Source organism: Ciconia boyciana, chromosome 8 (genome assembly GCF_034638445.1).
Source record: "Ciconia boyciana chromosome 8, ASM3463844v1, whole genome shotgun sequence".
NCBI classification, from domain to species: domain Eukaryota; kingdom Metazoa; phylum Chordata; class Aves; order Ciconiiformes; family Ciconiidae; genus Ciconia; species Ciconia boyciana.
In genome coordinates, this window is record NC_132941.1 from 33,789,328 (window position 1) to 33,809,607 (window position 20,280).

At 43.6% G+C, this 20,280-nt stretch overlaps 1 protein-coding gene across 1 annotated transcript in view; it reads right to left on the minus strand.

Moving 5' to 3' along the window:
• PHYHIPL (phytanoyl-CoA 2-hydroxylase interacting protein like) overlaps nucleotides 1–6,974 on the minus strand; it is a 40,682-nt gene extending 33,708 nt beyond the window's left edge. Inside the window, exon 1 of the mRNA XM_072871182.1 lies at nucleotides 6,476–6,974. Coding sequence (XP_072727283.1) covers nucleotides 6,476–6,581 — 106 coding nt within the window. The 5' untranslated portion in view covers nucleotides 6,582–6,974. The remainder of the gene's footprint in view (nucleotides 1–6,475) is intronic.
• Between the last annotated feature and the right edge of the window lie 13,306 nt (nucleotides 6,975–20,280).

A 20,280-nucleotide genomic window follows, 5' to 3' on the forward strand; every position in this document is an offset into this window, starting at 1 on the left:
ATATGTGAAAATCTTAGTCTCTGGCAAGAATGCAAAGCTAAAACCATAATAAGTATTTTTCTTTGCAACAAGAGAGCTTTTGAAGCTATGTACTAGATTTTAGCTCCTACCTGAAGCAGCATTATTGCTTGCCACAAAAAAAAAGTGGCTATTTTGAAGTTCAGCAAGGTTAGATGAAATTTTATGGAAGAGATAAATTTCTTAGTTGGCCATTCCATCATTCAAACCCTAGAAAAGTGATACAGTTTGCATTTTGAAGAGAGTGAATTTAAATCTCCAAACTTGCAGTTGGGCACAGGAATAAAACCAACAATAAACATGCCTCTGAATTTTGTGTCCTATCAAAATATCACAGTTACAAGCACCTCTCTATTATGCTGGATACAAAAATATGAATTGTTTATTCTGTGCTCAGAACTCTCATAGTTTAAAAAAACCCCAAACAACTATGAAAGTCCAACCATTCAGGACACTAAGAATTACTGTGAAATTTGGATCTCTCAGTTGTCCTTCATGTGGAAGTCTACCTAGAAATTCAATTTTTCCCCATCTCTGAGACTTAGAGGATAACATTTCAGAAATAGCAGTGATACTGCTCCATAATGCCAAAAAAGGCATTTGAAGAATGCATCCAGACACTGGATGATGCTACTTTATCCCTTCTGTTTGAAAGACAAATGTGTACATGATATGGCCATGAAAACTCCCATTTACAAACTCTAGAAACATCTTTCAGAATGCTCCAATAAATCCAGCATAATAATAAACTTCTGAAATAAATAAGAAAACATGAGACATGCTCAAATAACATGGAAAGCCAAAGATGCCAGTTGTTTACATAAAACAGAAATGACATCTTAGCTTGTGTGATGTAATGCTTTTATACAAGCTTGTTAGACTAAACAATTTTGATGATGTCAAGTGTTTGGAAGGTGACGAAATTGATTTATGGAACTGAAACTGGCCAAGACACCAATTCTGGTTCCAATCCTGGTACCCAATACTGTCTTCAAATATATGAAGTGAACACAGAAAAAACCCTTTAAAAGCACTTTAGTGAGATTGTATAGTTTAAGCCATCAATAGTTAGAAAACATTCGAATGAAGCATACTTGAATAGCCTTAAATTGGCCCCTTTGTTTGTTCAGATTATGATATAGTCTTTAACTGCATGATTACATACTATTTTTTCCACATAAGTTCTGACTCATTCAGCATACATAACGAATAGTGTGTACATAATGAACTATTTTTCTTGTAACAGCTATTCACTATTGTTCAGTGTGTAGTCCCAGGACTTATTTGCTACACATTATTCATATTCTGCTCTGAAGACAAAATTATGAATTTCATCATGGGTTTTTACATGCACCTCATGGGTTTTCCAGGCTACTACAGTGCCTAGCTGCTTAACAAACATTCATTAGTTTATTTTGAAAACATTTCTGTGAGGAAGGCAATAATACTGCTTCCATTTTACACATGGAAAACCGAGACACAGAGAAGTTAAAAGAAGGTTACTAACTTTCAGTGCCTATTTTAGGTGGTGAACATCGCTTTTCTCAAAGCATTTAGCACTGTGCTTTGTATGTTCAAAGTCCTACTCTCACTGAAGTCAGCTGCAGCTGTTGACTTTCAGTATCCCTGAAGTCCTGACACCACAGTACCAGGATCAAGCACCCAGAAAAGGAAAAACACAACAAGTAACAAACCCCTTTGAAAAGTAGGTAGCTTTTGCTCAGTTCCATGCAGAAAGTCTGGAATAGGCTCCAGGTTAGAACTAAATCTCTCTCTCCATTCTTTCTTCCCCCACCTTGTTTGTGACATGCCATTCAACATCCCCAGCATTCACTGCACAACATCAAACATCCCAACACCATGCCGGTTCTGCACAGAGGACTGAACTTGCACCATTTGCTAGCTTTGAGTGCTCAACTCGGTAACCTTAATAACCTATTGTACGTCTGCAATTTCTTAGGTTTTACAAAATGGCAACTAAAAAAAAAAGATTCAAAATCTACTTGTGGCTTCATATCAGTTCTCATACGGGTAACCTGCGGTGCTGGTACATTTGGTGCACAGCAACAGGCACAGATGCTACCATTTGAGCTAACAGGCCAACCATCAGCTGTACCAGACTGCCATCCTTCACACAGATAAGCACTGAAAACAGATGTCGTGCTTTGCCAGTGGATTTTAGACCTCTTTGCTGGCAAATGAACAAGGAGAATTTGGTATCCTGGGGTTGTGTGTGGCTTTGGAAGATGGCATGTGCTGATATACACTGACCTTTCTCTGGCTGTCACACCAAAACACGGCCACTTCTGTCCTCTTCCTTGAACTTGTTCCTGTCCCACCCCTTCTTCTACTCCCCAGTCACACTTCAAAAGTCCTGTTCTTCATTCCTAAGAAGTCCTTTCAGTCCCAGTCTCTTTGCTCAGCAAGTCCTAGTTCCATTCCTTTACTCCTAACCTCTGTGGTCCAAACTGCCCAGTTCCCCCCTCCACATTCTTGTACTTTCTGTCTCTTCTTTGCAGACAAGTCTCCAGGTTTACTCTTCACAGGTTCCCAATTCTCATTCCATCCTCATTCATCCAATTAATCTAATCTGTGTGAATGCTCCCTCATCTTTTTTCCCAGTTTTACTTCCCTGGGTACCCTGCCTGAACTCGAATTACCTCCCTTGCTCCTTCATCTTCTTTTCGTATTCAGGGTCATTTTGCCCACTTCTGCCTTCCCATTTAATCTAATCCTCACAAACATTCCCAGCTTCTAGGTCTTTCCTGTTCTTTCACCCTTGACCAGCCACTACCTCAGGCTCTATTACCACCAAGCCCATGTGCTTTCTGGACCAGTTTTCTTGCCCCTCTCCCCAGTCCATGTCTCCCAAGTTCCAACATCCTCGCTGAAGGTTTGTTGCTCTGCTTTTCTCCTTTCTGTGTTCTGACAGGTGTCTGTCTTCCGCTTTCCAGCTGTCTATGTCAACTGTAAGAGCACAGAAAGCAGATGGCAGCATCACTGCTCTCACCCTGGCAGGACCCTGGCAGACGAAGTGCAGTATCTGTATGGGGAGTGCTGCACAACCACAATATGGAGCTTCAGGAAATTCAGCTGCTAAAATCTAAGAGTGTTCTACCAAGTCTGTGAAAAGCACGGTTCTTTCAAAGGCTTATGATTTTCTGAAGCTAGATATATTTTCATAGAATTGGCCTGCTCATGACACAAAGGGCATCCATCTACTAAAGGCTTAATCCCTAGGTAAGGCTAACACAAATTTTATAAAAAGGTCACTAGAATTTTTATCACAGATTAAACATTCTTTCCCGGCCTAAGTTTACACAAATATGGCTGCAATGTTCAAATATGGCAAAGGAAAATAACAAATGATACACTTTTTCCTATACACAAAGTGAGTTCAGCAGAGTTCTAAGCAACTACGTGTTAGACTGTGCAATAGACTAATACTAAGCTGTACTAGTAGACTCACCTAAAATAATAAGAAAAAATAATGCAAGATGCATTTGTAAGTAACAGAGAATGCTGAAAATAAGAGCTGATAATTGGCTTTATAATGTTGCATTCACTTTAAACCAAATCTTACCAGCTGTTTTTATTTAAAAAAGAAAAACCCACCAAAATGCATACATTTGTTTTCTTTTATTTGACATTTGTAAGTATTCTAAATGGCCTTGATTCATCAAGAAAGATGACAATGCTTGCAAAAAACCATTGGAAAAAAACAGAAAAAATCTAAAAAGATATTAATTGTTGTGATATTATTAATTGCTCGCTCCAATTCCTGGATTTCTGGCTCCTGCGTACACCTCCATAGGAGGTATAACCCAGTTTTCTAAATACAAAATGTTTCAATATTAATTCCCTCATCTTAGAAAACACAAAAAATATTTTGTTATCTGCATAAATGTTCCATTATTGCTTATGTTTATACTGCAGCATTGCCTGCATTTCCAAACTATGCGTGCTGCAGAATTTATCGTAGTTGGAGATGTAATGTTATCGTTTCACTGGTTGCCTTTACAGTTACTACAGCTTAGAGAATAAGGACATTTTCAAAATATGAAAATCTAGCATATTTTTAATTCACTATGAGCAATATATTGACATTTATCACAAAACTTTGATTAACCTCTGTGATGCCAACATATCACATTAAGAACTACATCTTTTACAACAAAGACACCCTAAAATAAATTGTAAGTATTTATAATATAAATGCATTAACTAAACCCATGTACACAATTAGGGATCTAAATGTGTTGCATATGCATTTGCACGCTTACCTAGAAAGTTTAATGCCCTAACCTTTGCTTGCTTGTTTTTATGTTCCCATTAAACGAGCTTTTTGATACATAAGTGCCACCTGTAGGAAATACTGAAGTATACTCAGGTGCCGTCTTGTGCCAAATTAGGCACCGAGTTGCATATTTTACATGCCCAATATAGATGCCTCCTTCAGAAATTCAACCATGTATTGCAGGAAGCAATGACCCTCTATGACAGTGGCTTACTTCATGAAGATTAGTTTGTAAAGCCAGATCTACAGGAAAGTTGTTGTTTTCCAGTGAAGCCTATTCAAAAGGGAATTAAAATTAAAAATACTACATTTTTCCATTTGCTTCTCTGTATGACGCTATTCCATAGAAATTGAGCAGTCCTTAACTACAGTATGAGCCAAATAGAGTCTGCAGTGATTAACATGGAGTACTTCACTACAATTACTTGGGGTAGACAAATATGAAGGATTGCATAATTTATCTATTTTCATTTCTCTCTAGTATTAATAAAAAGAAATATTCATGAAAAAGTGTTTTAACAAAAAAACAGTCTAGCCTCCACTACTATAAACATAGTTCAATTTCTCTAGGCATTGAGTTAGGCATGAGTGGATGGAAGTGTGTATTAGATCTTGATTCAAACATTAAAAAAAAATCAAAGAATTTCCAATGCAACTATAAAAAAAATTACTGAAAAGACTTTTCAATGCCTTGTCAATTTCTTGAATATTTCAAGAAAAATAGCGAGCTTACAAAAATCCATCATTTAAAATATTAAGCCTGCCTAGGTCAACGAAGTGAAGTATTTCATCACAACTAATTTGTAAAACAATAACTGAGAAAGCTGGACTGCCTCTTCCTATAACCATCACCTGTAACAGTTTTGCTCCAAAAATACACCCACAACAAGGAAATAGTTTCATCAATTCAGCTGTACCATTCACTGACACAGTATCTCCATTCCACGGTATATTTACCAGGTAACATATATTCCACATCCAAAGCACACTTTGCTTCAAAACATGAGAAGTTATTTTTGATAATTCAACGTCAAATGAGAAGATGAGCATAACCTGGTATATGAACACAAATTATGTGCCACTCTACAAGAAAATATTTTTTCATTGTTTGACTATTGGTTTCTCTGTTCAGTTTTTCCAGTCGTAGCTGTGCATAAACGATACTACTCTCTTCTACCATAGTCAGCTCTCAGGGTTGTTTCAAGCACGTAAATTTGTTTGGGCTGTCCCTCATCACCACCTTTCATTTACCTGGTTGCTTCCACCCAGATCATCTTCAATATCCACACCTGCAACTCTAAAGCCAAACTTCATCTGTTCGGATGAAGTTGTGCCTTCGGATGAAGACACATCCAACGGACCAGCTGTACAGCTGGACCAGCTGAAGACACATCCAACGGACCAGCTTCATCCAACGGACCAGCTGTGCCTTCCAGGGGAAGGACTGCCGCTGCCTGCCGGGCACCGCGCTCTCCCTGGGCGGTGCGGCCGCCCGGCTCGGCACAGCCCGGCCCGCCGCCGGCGCGGTGCTGTCCGCGGTGCTGAACCGCCGGCCCCGCCGCCTCCCGCTCCGTCTCCCCCGGGGCCCCATCTTGCGAGCCCCAGTGTCGGTCCCCTCCCCGCATTATCGCTCGCACAAGCGACCGGCAACAGGTTTCGCCGCTAGCCCACGCCAGCCAGCAGATTCGCCTGTGTATTTTAAGCACAGGAACTGCCCTACAATACAAAGGAGTTTGGAGATCACGGATAACAAAAAACCCACCGGGGCCGCCACCCCGTCTCTAGATCCGGACTCCCTGCAGCGCCTGCTCTAGTTCTCCTTAGTGCCTCTCCCAGAATAAACCCCGGCGTCCATTCCTGGCAGGGGCAGGGTTGTGCAGCAGGCTCGCCCAGGGGCAAACGCACTGCAACGCCAGGGATGGCTTAGGGAGCGGCGGGCTTCCCTCCCTTCCCTCCAGCAAGGTGCAACCTTCTCTTTTTTCTTTTGTTCTCGATGGCAGGAGGGTGGCGGCGGCGGGGAGGGGTGGGGAACACTTGCACCTACAAATACATGGGGGATAACAAAGGACCATACGCCGCGGGGATTAATTTGCATTAGCATCCGTGAGGGCAGCAGCATCTTGAGTCTGCAGGGATTAGCCGCGTCGAGCCCGGACTTACCGTCCCTATCGCAAAGCTGAATCGCCTCCAGGCTCAGGTTCTTGATCACCTCCTCGCAGGGGCTAGTGGGGCTGCTCATGGTGGGCGCCAGGCGCGGAGCCTCCATCGCGCCCCTCGCCGCTCCCTGCTGTCGCGCCGCCGGGGGCTGGGGCCGGGGCTGGGGCCGGGGCTGGGGCCGGGGCTGGGGCCGGGGCCGGGGCTGGCCGGCTCCGCGGCGGGCGGGCGGGCGGTGCAGAGCCGCGCGGCAGCGCTTCCCGGCGCCGCCCGGCTCGGCTGGGCTCGGCGGAGGCGGGCGGGGAGCGGATTTGTCACTGCAGTGAGGCGGGGAGGGGGCAGCAGAGAGGCGCGCGCTGATCGCACCCCGGGCTCCGCGGTTAAAGGGGCCGCCGCCGCCGCGTCAAGACGGCGGCTCGGCCCGCTCCCCTCCCCCACTCCTCCTTATGTAACGGGGGCGGGGAGCGGCGCCGCGGCCCGCCGAGCTCCCCCTGCCCGCCGCCGGCCGCGTCGCCCGGCCCTTCCCGGGCCCCGCCAGCCGCCTGCCCTGCCCTGCCCTGCCCTGCCCTGCCCTTCCCTTCCCTGCCCTTCCCTGCCCTGCCCTGCCCTTTCCCCGGCCTCGCCAGCCCCTTCCCCGCCGCCGCGCTGCCCCCCGCGGCCCGCAGGCCCCCGGGCACGCGCCGGCCCCTTCACGCGGCGCCCGTTAGTAACGGCCGGCGGGAGGCGCTCGCGAGGGCGCGCGGCGGGCGGGCCCTCGGCCGGGCCCGGGCCTCTGGCGGGGCGCGCACAGCCCTGCCCCGGGCCGGGGCTGCACAGGGCGGCCCGGGGACCCCGCGGGTTAAAACCCGCCGGTGCGGGCGCCGCTGGGTACCGTCCCCGCGAACAGCCGGCCTGGGCTTCACCCGGGCGACTTCGGGCGCAGCCAGCGCGCCTGTCCTGCTCGGCGCCGTGTTGCGTTTTACGTGGAGGTTGGTCCCTAACCCGGGGGAGTCGCATCAACGCAAAAACCCCAGCAGCCCACCGTTATTGATTTCCCTTCCCTAAGCACGCAGTACACCACAACCACTGCACATAAATCACGCTAAACTGCAAGGGCTGCGTGCGTTCGCTTTGGTCCTTCAATTATGCAAGAATTTGAAGAAAGAAATATTACCCGTTGTTACATCGGTAAGAAAAGCTGGCAGAAGGTTATAGACGGCAGGGCAGGGCACAGGAACGAGTCGTTTCTGGCTATCATCTGCCCTGCATGCTTCCCTCCTGCTCTTTTTGTGGGAAGGAGAAATAACGTGCAGTGGACCAGTGCTATTTCTACCAAGCTTTTGTGAAGAGTAAGATTTTTTTTTTTAATCGGGCAGAAACAATTCCATCTGAGTTAACAGTTCCAGGAACAAGAATGGGGCCAGAAAAGGAGAAAATTTAAATAAAGAGCAATAGGAGAATAAATTAAAACTTGTGCAGCACTGCACCACGTGTGGGTGTGACGGCTCGGCTCCCTCCTCCCCACAGGTCCCTCTGCAGGGTGGAGGAAGGAGCAGCCTCTGGGCCTCGGGGGCTGCAGGAGCGCAGCGCTTTCTCCAGTTTACAGATCAACTTTGAGACCAAGCTCGTCGTGCTCAGATGGGATCACCAGTCTACAGATAAAGTGGTTTCAGCCCATTTCCTACCACGCATCACAACAAGCATTGCTGGCACCTCTTTGTTGTTTCACTAAATCGAAATTGGCAACATTTGGCCGTCCATTTTGAGACACCAGCGCTGGCTGCTTTGAGAAACACCAGTTCATTGCACGTTGGCCCCCAACAAAGCTTGAAGCAGTGATGTATCATGGTCAGCATTGCATGCCAGCAAGTCTGGAGTACTCCTAAAGCTCCCATTTCCCATTTTGGAGCCCCAAGAGCCACCCAGTCTACTACCATGTCCTTGCTGATCTGGCATGGTAGCAAGCTCCACACACAGCCAGATGTTTGTCACTCAGGGGTGGCTGCCCGCTGGATTTTGGGATTATTCCATTCCTTATTATGGTTTCTAGGGACACTAATCTGAGGAAATGAGCTCTGGCGTTACCTTTCACAAGGCCACTGCCAAGTGCTGCTGCCTGGGAGAAAGGAACAGGTTTGAGGAGCCCTGACTCCTACAGCACCCTCAAAGATCTGTAGGGCAGTATGGGGAGAAAGTGCAATGCTGAGCACCCTTCCTGCACCGTCTCCTTTTCGCCCCCTCCTTTCCTTGCTTGTCTTCTATTTTTTCCTCCTCTTTGTCTCTCTGCTGTTTTTTCACCACAAAGGAAAATGTGTGCAGAGGGGTCAGGCAGAGGAGAAATGGAATGAGTGGGAAGGAAACCTAAAGGAAGAGAAAATGAAAAGGAAGCAATAACAAACAGGGAGGGAGAGTGTGAGTCAATGGGGAGGTGGGAAGGGAGAGGAGTATATGAATGAATGCACAGACAGAATGAGGACAAATGTAGAATCTGAGAGGGAAGAAATGAAAGTGGGTGAGACTGCATTCATCAGGTTTTAATTTTGGCTCTGACAAGCATTCATTTCTTTCACAGAAGCAAAACCTTTCTCCTCGATATTGCAACCATTCTTAGCACACAATCATCTCCCACGTAAGGCTGGAAAATTTATTTCTCTGAAGACGATGTATTTAGTCTCTTGGCCTCATGTTCCACATTCATTCCTTTCCACAATGTGGCAGACGCTTCAGCAGCTCACGCAATCTTGTTACTTCTGTGCTACAACATTATATAAAGTCCATTTGAAGCAGACCCTGTTCTTGAATACTGAGAGAATTCCCATTTTATTCTCTCTGCCTCTATTTTATACACCTTTCTCTCCTCTACTTTTTATTCTATGCAACTGAAACCAGGTTTTTAAGAACGGATGGATTTTGCATAGCTCTTTGAAAGCAGACAGCTTTGGGGGTGGTTCCCATTCCTCCAAGGCCTCTCATTTCTCAGCTGCCTTTTAGCAATAACCCCTGGCTGAGCTATATCTATTTATCTCCCCACACCATTACACTTTTTTTTTGGAAGAAAAGCCTGTCTACAAATACTGGCAGACTTCGGTGGAAGAGTAGAGCAGAGAAACCTTTTCCTCAGCTCCGCTTTTCTGAAGCATGAAACAAGCTGGACCTGCCTGAGACAGCATTTTGCAGAGTCACACTTCAAACTTCATGCTTCCTTCAGCCAATCGCTATTCCCATCACCTGGACTGGGTCTCAACATTTTTTAAAGCTCAAATTACTCCCAGATGTGAATCCGTCATGCAATCATTCTGCGGTGAATTTAGTCCTAGGTATTTCAGTCTCAAAGCACACAATACTCTCTTGGTGTTTTTCTTACCTGAAAGAACTGTACTCTGCTTTTCTTAACAAGGAATAGCATTGTCTGAGGCCCGAGTTAGGTTTGTGCTAAAGGATGACAGATTCTTACCATATAAACAGAAAGTTTATTCTGTGATGGATTATCCCTGACAGTGTTTAGCAAAAAAAGTCACGTACCACAAATATGGGTCAACATTATGTAATGGGAAATCTGCCAATGGCAGCACAACGTTAGAGACAACAGTGTCATGTGTTTAGAACTGCAAAAGCTTGCAAAGAATTTGCCACAACAGCAGCCTTTAGCACTTTCAACATTAAATAGAGTGTTACCAATTTCTGTAGTTCAACAAGAGTGGGCCTGTTACTACTGCAACCTCACATAAGAAGAGAGAAGCAGCATTTTCTAGCATGATACATGTACCGGGAGACATGAGCTGTGACACACACCCTCTTGCCTGGCTAGGTTCAACAGTGCCTTAGCCTGGCATTCACAGCCCCCCTAGGCAGATCACCAAGGTCTTGCTGCAGGGCTACCACTCTACAGCAGACAGGCAGAGAGGCAGGCAGCCAGCCAGAGGGGTGTAGCTTCTTTCCTAAAAGCCACAACCTCATTCAAGCCATAAAAGCGAGATAAAAAGGTGCTGTGTGCTCCCCTCCTCCCCACAAATAAACCCACACACCATTACAGAGTTCTGTCCCACCTGTGCTGCGCTGCATTTGGGGAAAACTGTTCCGCAGCAGCAGCCAAATACAGCACAGAGCTGTAAGGCAACCCCATTCTTCCTATTTGAAAACAGTTTCGTATTTAGCACTAGCAGGTTTTTATTTGCAAGTTATAAAAGAAATCTCCTTTCTCAGACTTCAGCAAGACTCAGAGTTCCAGCTCTTCCTTCCCAGTTGGGAATAAAAAAAGACTTGTGTTTTTGCTCAGTGGACTGTGCAAGCAGAAGGCAGAAAGGCTACAGACATAGTTTTCAGGAAAGAAAAACAAGGGAGGAAATAAAGACAGCCTTTTTTTTTTTTTTCTATTGATATGTCACTTTTGAGGAGAAAAGCAAAATATTAAAGGACAGATAAACAGAAGGGTCAAAACCAGTATCCAGCATTTTGGATCAGTCCTAAAAGGAACATTGACTAAGCTTAGCAACTAACTCCTGAAGTTTCATGGAAAAAAATGCTTTGCAATTTCACAGTCATTCTTTGCCTTTAGTGGACATGTCAGTGTTTCAAGCGTGCGAAGGCACATGCTTGCAAAGGATTGTGTACAAGATATTCTTGAAATACCATAGGACTGAAGTGAAATCCACACACTGGTGACAGAAAGACAAAAAAAAAAATTTAAGACCCTAAGTGAAAGCCATGACTATGTACAGTTAACGTGCAGTGAGACACAGCTTCCTTTGCTACACAGAGACACTGATGTATGATAATTTAAAGCACTAGGCATGGTATCTCACTGAGAACCTCTTTGTTTTTTCTCAGATAGAAAAGCAAGAGCCTCCTCAAATGCTCTAACAAGGAGGATGATGGCACAGGTCCCCCTTTTTTGTCTAGGAAAATCCAAGGCAGAGCAGCAGTGCTTAGTCTTAGCTCTGGAGTGAGTCTCTCCCTCTTTCTCCCACTCTCTGCAAAGGTAACAACTGCAGCCAGGCACCCTGACACCAAGTCCAGCAGTGAGGCTGCAGCTCTCTTGGAAAGGGGTCTGTCTGCTGTTTTCTGCTTCGATGTCGCTCGTGATGCTGGGAAGCCCTCACTATTTCCAGTGAGATGTATGCGGTAGTTCATACATCTCAAAATGTCTCAATTTCAGCAATTGCATTCAGTTCATGCACTCAGGCTTTTCTTGCAAGGCCATAAAGCATACTTTAAAACGTCAAAGACACAATTCTGAGCTAATCTTCTGACTTCTGGTGCCAGGGGAACTACTCATGAATCTGTAGTTTTTTGTATAGTATGATGTGAAAATGGCTTCTGTATGGGTAAAAGCTAGTCTGCTACTCAGATAAAAAGACAATCAGTCTGTGAAAAAGGCAGCCAAGGGGATACGTGATAGAGATTCACTAAAGCATGAGTAGCACAAACAGGGTAGCCAAAGTCTAACTGTTTGCCAAGTCTCCCAGTACAAGAGTTAGAGGGTGTTAAATGGAGTTAATAGCAACCAGCTTCAAAACAAGCAGAAGGAGGTGGTACTTCATACAAGTGGTGTTAAACTTGTAAGGCCAAAGGATAGTGTCGATGCTAAAAGCTTGCATTGGTTCAAGGAGAGGCTGGAAAAATTCACGGAAAAGAAATCCTTAGAAAAGAAATCCTTAGAAAAGAAAATTATTAGAGTCTGGGGAAGAGTTATTGAAGACCGTTACCTGTGCTTGTCCTGCTCTTCATCTTCTGTACACATCTGTTTTCAGCCACTGCTAAAGAGGCTATACTGGGCTAGGTAGGTCTGTGGTCTGACGCAGCACAATCAAGGAAATGCCCTGGTATCTAAGCCTTCATTCCTCACCACCCACCACCACCACAATGCTGTCCATCCATAATGAACACTTCAGAGTATGGAGCCCTCCAACTGTATCATCTGGGTGTGCAACTCCCAACCTATTCTGAACAACGTAAACAATTACAAGGAAACATTCCTCTTAGATAAACAGAAAGATATTAAGCAAATTATCATTTTATTAATGCTATTTATGCTGCTGCTTTCTGAATTTCAGTTTTGTGATCAGCTGTATAAAGCCTGAATAAGCATTTAAGAAAGACAAATTCTTTCATAGACAAAAATAATGTATTTGTAGCTTCATAAAATTTATTTCTTGTCTAATGGGCACAAAGTACTGTTAATGCTTAGCATTATAATTTATTAATTTGCTTTTCTTTTAAGTTTAGCCTCACTTTATTAGATCCATAGTATCCTTAGAGAACAACTAGAACCTTCTGTATTTCCTCTCTCCTCTGTGCTGTTAATCATTCTTCCTACTTTAGTATCATTTTCACATTTAATTAGTGCTTTATCCTCCAGGTATTGGGCCGTATCTTGACCTTTAAAGGATACTACCAGCTGCTTATCCTTGACAATGCTGACTGCTATTCAGATTTACTTTCTGTCCACAGTTCAGTGGCCAGCCTGTGATACCTTTAAGTGAATTTTAGCCCAAGCTGACTTGTTTCCGTAATTCCCTTAAGATATTATGTGGCAGAGCATCAAATGCCTTTGTAAAGTCTTGATGCTATTCTGTACTCTACTAATCTTCTGGCTTCATCTTAAAAAGAAGTGGAGGGATAAACATTCTAATTTGTCTGGCTTAGTTTACTGTAGTACACCTGTGTCGTATCTGAGTCTCATTATAGTATTCATCTCCATATGAATACATTTTCCCCTTCTGCTTTAATATTTATAGCATTTATTTCAATTTGGAGCCATGACCATAAGACAATAGTTTCCATAGTTACTCTTAATTCAATTTTTAAACACTTGTGACATGCTGACACTTTATTAGTCTCCTGATACTTCCTCAATTCTCTGTGGGGTTTTTTAGCAACTAGTTGTTCCATCAGTTTTATAAATACCCAAAGGGACACCTCAGATGCATTTGTTCAAGTGATGATATTTCGTTATGTATTTCTTAGTTGCTTTTGCCGAGCAGTTCACAATTACATCAACGATTTCTTAACCAAGCCATTATTCAAAGCTTAATCCCCTTCCCAATAAACTTCACGGCAAAAGTCCAATTAGTTTTAGTGGGAATAAGATCTGGTCTCAAAATTTATCTCCTTATTACAAATTAATTATAATTAATATTTTCTTGGTCAAGTCATTTTGCATTATTGTGCCTTCAGGTCTTATAACACAGTCTCTTCATATTATCTTTAACCTCTTGGCAACGGTTTCAGAGTATCCTCATGCTGCCCCTGTTTTTCTCATGTGCACTAAACTTGGAATACAAAAGCCTGTTTTGGTGGCCCTCCAGTTTTCTGTTTCCAGTGCAGTTCATATTTTACTTTTACTTGCTTGAGTAGCCCACAGTGACCCGTTCTCTCTTCAGTGTTTCCCATTTTCATTGGAACAAAACACATTTCTGCTGGCTTTCCATTACAGTATCTTCTCGAGTCTTTCCTACTGCCCTTCCCCTTTCCACAAAGGCTTTTCTTAACTCTCTCGACTGATCCTGTGAATTAGATTTTCCTCATAATACTATATCCTTTCATTGAATAATGTCAAAACTCTTCAAAGACAGCCAAGAAGGAGGTACAGGTCAGTAATATATAAAGTTAATAAAGAAAGTCTAAGTGACTAGTTCCTCAATGTCATCTACTGAGCTAGTTTTCTTATAACTATAGAGCTTTAAGCTTTTTGTATAAGCACAGAAGATGGTCATTCTAGGTCAATGTTGCTGCCTGCCAGCTTTTGTACCGTCAAGATCTGCTATGAGTGAGGTGATGTGGCAAGACAGGAAAGACACCATTGTCTTATACCCCAGTGCTACCATGAACACAGCTAATTAACTGCTAAGGAAACAGAAGGAAAATTATGTTAAATGAATGAGAGGAGGAACACCCAGACATTCCCTCTCCTTGGCGCAGAGCCTGGATGCGTAGTGAGACTAGTCTTAAATTTCACTCACTTGACTCATAGTCAGTTACTACAAGCTCTTATACCGTCTTTCAGATCTATGGTTATTTAAATATGTGATCCACAATTAGAATTTCACAAGGAAATACATTAGGATCAGCAATTAAGAGCTGTGTTTTACATGTTTTTGCTCTGGTAGGAATGTATGCCCACTTAGCACCCATGTACAGGCAGATTAGATAGAGAGTACAGGAACAGACAATAAAGTGACTGTTAGTTTATAGCACTGTTTTGTTAATAACATCCACAAGCATTTTAATTAAACCATGTTCTGCTCTGAACGATGTCCTATCACCGTTACTTGTGTTCTGCATATATCGCAGCCCTGCAGTATGTTATTTATTGATATTACAGCAATCCTTACAGATTTCCAGTTGCTGTACCTATGCAATGCCCCGGAGTGCTTAAAGTCAGTGGAGGAATTGTGGCATTCTGTGAGCCTTGAAAACCATAGAACTGCCTCCAAAATCTGTTAGTGACTGATTCACTGCTCCTGGTTCTTAAACCAAGCTGCACAGGAGGAGGATAGTTGCAAAGGCCACCTTTAGCTTAAGGAGCTTTTTTACCTTAGGATCTTTCCACAGCCAGTGGGGAGTGGTAAAATCCTCAGCAGAGTGTCTCAATGGGAGCTCATTGTAGATGCTCTGAGTTGCCCCAGAGGAAATGCTTTCTCTTGATTCTACAGGAAGCTGGGGGAGAAAAGCATCCTGAGGCTAAATCTAGTCTTTGTGAATGCCCCCTAAATTATTCTTAGATGTGTTTGCAACAGCCATCTCTGATGATCTGCAGTATATTCTGGAATGAGAAATGAGACCAGCAAACAAATATGGCAAAACTCTCTCTCCTAGGCTAACACTAGCCCCTCACCTCCTTGTCCAAAGTTCGGGGGGCTTAATCTACACTACATGCTCACAGGGACAGTGCTGGCTGCAAAGCAGAACAAGTAGTCATTTATCCAGGCACAGCTGTTGCCTAATGACAGAGGTCTGACAGTGGCTCCTGTGTGATGGAACGCGGGTCTGTTTTCAGACTTGTCTAATCACTGCTTATCTGTGACCTGCTGAACTCGCATCAAAAGCCCGTCATCTCTAAATTCCTTTTCTCTAATTTCCTCTTTTTCTTCCATGCTAACTGCTAACCTGATATCTTACATGAGCTTTTTTAACCAAATTTACTGGAGTTATTTCTCTATTTTTTCCTTTTAATACCAGTATTTTTCTTCTTCTTAATTCTCTCTGTTCTTATTTTTCTCCATTTTTAGTCTAACCTCATCTACTCCCATCCGTTTCAATGCCACCTTCCGATTAATATATCTCCACATAAATTCAATTTAGCCACTGACAGTACTTTTTTAGTTTTGACTACATGACATCCACCTGGTCATTTCTGGGGCAGGGAGGGGAAATGAGGTAGAGAATAGCAAAAAAGGAATAAATTGCTTTCAGTGTTGAAGCAGCTGGTTTTATTTAGTGAAATTAAACTTTCTGGTGTCTTGTCGTTAGCATAACTATTTACAGTAGCTGCCACTAGACAACAAAGCTGTCTTCATGGATTTTATCAGTCTCATAACATATTCCTTGTCATGCTGTGGAAATATGAATTTGTGCATATAAGTGACAGAAAAGTTTTACAATAGCAGATCCAGCAGAGCATCAAAAGTAATGGTGTAAGGTGGAGCTATACAGAGTTTCGTACTTTAAATGCTAGTCATCTAGATTAGTCCTACTATTTTGCATGGGCAATAGCTACACTGCTACAGTTTATTTCCTTAAATTTTTAGAACAGTCACTACCCTTTTAAACATATTTTATAGCTGTAGCTCCATCAAATTAATTTAGAGGCTGCACCCGGCTAATTATACACATGTCTACAGGGATACAGCTAATGTCATACAAAAACTGAGCACAAAACCCTCTTAATTTCCACGTACCACTAAACAGCTCCTGCCAGGAATGAATTAGCCCTGGTATTAAGACAGTACTGAAACCTGTGTGTATTTTTGGAGCAGAGCCAAATGCTCATTTATAGTAAAAACTCTAGAAACTTATTATTACATGTGTGCTTACATTCATAAAATTTATTCAAGCAAAGTTATTCAGAAAAGGCAGACATTTCCATCACAGAGGAGAGATGGAAAACTTAAATTCTTTAGCACCAATCAAGGACTACTCACATTTGCCTATTAGTGCAATAGAAATGAGTGCCAGTGGCACTAAATTACATACAAATCCTCCATTCTCTGCAGAGAGTTTGAGGCCTGAGCAAAAATGCTCTGTGACCACTTTTTTATCATCTACCCTGTGGTTTTGTTCTTTCTTGAAGTTGAGTAATATGTTGCTATAAACTAGGGGGAGCAAATGAAGTATAAATCAAGCTAAGTAGGAAGGTTAATGAGATTAGCAGCTATCAGACCCATAGGCTATCTATAGCCTGACCACTAAGTCTTACGCCCTCAGGAGTTAATAACAGGGCTACCACAAACACCAAAAATGCACGTGACTGGCCTCTGCCTGAATTGCAAGCAAAGCTTCCTGCTTCCAGCACAGGAGCAGTGGTGTTGATAAAAACATGACAGCAAATAATTCAGGGAGAAAACACAGGAAGGTGCTCCAAAATGTTTTCAGGGCTTCTTCCCATGCTTAGGGGGGATAAGGTATGCTTATGGACAAATGAGACACACATTGGGAAGCCCAGCTGTGAAAGCAGAGGTTGGTCCACCCACTCCTCTCACCAGGTAGTTCAAAACTACCTTCTTAATTCAAACTTGCAAAAAATCATCTAAAAAAAGTATGCAATGAACATGATGGCTAATGTGGCGAAAGCCAAGCTATCTGGGTCTTGGTTTTATTTTGGTGCACAGTGCTTCAGCATGTGAAACTGTGCCATCTAGGATTTATGAGAACAGTGGTTATCAGCAAGCATTATTACATAGCAGACAGTTTGGGCAAAGACGCTCACTCCCAGTGTGCGGCTGTTTGGTTGCAGAAGGCAAATGCCTGGGAGGTGCCAGGACTGTCAATACAGAAATAGGAGCAAGCACTGGGATTAAACTGCAGTTGGTTTGGGATTTTCAGCACTCATTGAAATGACTGCCTGACAGCACGGTCTAAATGGAAATATTATGCAGGCTTTATGCAAACTGTGAATTCATCTTGGAGTAAAACCTCCTTCCTGTAACTTGCTGGGAAAAACACATTATGGACAAATATATTCAGATTGAAATAGATCATGCAACCAGTTTTAGAGAGAATGTATGGTCTTATCCCTATTTTCTCATTTTGGATTTCTCCACCCTCTCTAAGGATGGTTGTCTGAACTCCTTATACTGTCAAACTCTCACTGACCTCAACAGAAAATTGCTCATCTCAAAACACAGCTGAGCAGAGCAGTCCAGTCAGCTGCCTCTCCTTCAGCCAGTTGTTCCCAAACTGAGGTTGCAATCCCGTGTGCAGCTGCAAGGCAGGCAATTGAGAGCAGGGTCAGTTCTCCAACCTATTATGTGGTGGTTCCACAGGCTGTGGGAGCAAAAGCTTTGCTACAACAATGATCGTGGGTATCTTCTTTCATTGCTTTTAAATTGTTTTCTCCTCTTACTCCCTCTCAACTAGCCATGGAGTCTTATTACTGCTTGATCCATCTGAACCCTAAGGCAGAGTTTTCAGCACTGGGCACACTCCTGCCGAGAGAGTTTTGTATGAATTATAAAGTCAGGGCATTCAAATAGTACATCAATTCCCTTCCCGCAGGCTGTCTTCATGAACACTTATTCATCTTGAAATGATGGTACACTAAGAAGTCACTTAAGCTCTTAAGCTTCCCTGATCTCATGTCACAACTTCAAGAACAACCAAAAAGGAGAAGGAGAATGCTTGGAAAAGCATAAAAACAAAAACTGTAGTCAGAAACATTTCTGTTGCTGCAACTGCTGTTAAATAAAGAGATCACTCCCTGCACAGATAAAGCATAACGGTATATTCTGCTATATAGTTCATAACAAACTTTGATTTAGTCCAACATTTTTGTCACCAAATGGTTATTGCTGTAGTGTCTCCTTGTTTTGGGAAAGTAGAGAGATAGGAAGCTCCTCTGCATGCACCCTTCTAGAGACTGTAAAGGAGGAGAAGCAAATAGCAAAGAGATATCCAGCCCTCTTCCATTGTGGGAGGACTGTTGGCTATTTCTGACAAACAGAATATTGTTCTGACAGAGACATGTCTTAAAAATTATTTTTTCCTGTCATTACGTTTAGCAGTATTGGTAGCCTTTACAAAGCACTCTTGTATTTCAAAGATAACGTTACCACATGAACACTAGCTGTGCACTTCCAAAAAGGCTAAGCAACACATTTCTTACAGCCTTAAATCATGTCTTCCAGGCCTGCTGGAGATCAGAGGGTTTGCACAGGAGAGCAGCTAAGTGCAAGTCACTTTTAATGTTCTACCTGCTAACTAAAGAGCAGACAAACACTGGCAGGCTGGGCTGGAGCTGCGGGCACACAACGCTTGCTATGCCTCATTTCAGAAGTATAGCGTTGCTTCCCTTTCTCTCATGCCCTCTGCCACATGCCAGCAAGCAAACAGGAGCATGGGAGCAGCTGACCGCTTCTGATGCCAGGGCACTGTATGCGGTGGACTGTAACAGCCTGTGCTCGCCAGCACTTCTCAAAGAAAAGGAGGAGGCAGTGTTCCTCTCAAGCCTTGTGTGAGGGCAGGGGAAGGAAGGGGAAAGGAAGCCACTCTCTGTACTCTTTATCCTCTCGTGGGAGCTAAGCAGAGGAAGCCAGATTTGGGAAAACGTATGAATATGAGACCGTGGCAGGTTGTCCCCTTCCACACAACACAGTAATTGCAGGAGCGCTGTCAGAGCCATGATGCCAGCTCTCGATGCCGAGTTCACATGGTTTGGGAAGTGGGCAAGACAGAGGCGCAGGCGCCCCTCTGCACTCTGATGCTGTTTCTTCCCTTCCGAGGGCACAGCCCAGTGGCTGAGACAGCCAAAGAAGCACACAAACGGCAGAGGGGCTCTCAAAACCTCTTTGCCCTTCTCCTCCCCAAAGTGCTTTCTCCTGCTCGCTCTCTTTGCTTACCAGTGGTTTCTGGGGAAAAAAAGAAAAAGGGAGTACAACAGGGGGCAAACATAACTTGCCATTTCCAGAGATGACAGAGCACTCCTGCAGGGATCAGCAGGCATATGCTGGTTATGCTCCTCTCCACAAGGACAGATCAAGGAGACCTAGAGAAACCATAAGTCTTAGGGGTGAGGAGACTTCAGTTTGACATGTACACCCCAACTGAGTACCCCCTCCCCACGCTGCCCTACCTCTGGGTCTGCAGGATCCCCAGGCGGCAGGAGGCTTGTGGAGAGAATGGACTCCACACATTTCCATCATTCAGAGGCAGTTTATCAATTGTTTGAGGACCTGTCCAGGTCAAGTTTGATTCTATTTTCAGAGCTGCGTAATGACTGTTGATGACATCTGCCCATGATTGGCAGCAAGCATTGATGAGTACTGTAAACAACTGGTTTCCAAATGTACAGCCATGTGTTTCTCTTCTGCTCCAGGCAGCTGATAAAGATCCATTGATGGGAGTTGCTGTTTAATATGGTAAACGATTTTGGAGATTACAGTCTTCTCTTGTGTAATTGCCTTACGTAAGGACTGAGAAAGAAAACATGTAAAGAGCAGAATTTGAACAGCAAAACATCGGGGGATCTGGAGCTCAACACAGGTATTGCCATCTTTAAAGTCTTTTCTGAATATCTAAAGCTAATAAAAAGCCAACAGAAATAAAATTAACCCTTTTAAGTATACACAAGAAACTCACATAAGAGTTGCACCTCACCACAGAATCCTGCGTGATAA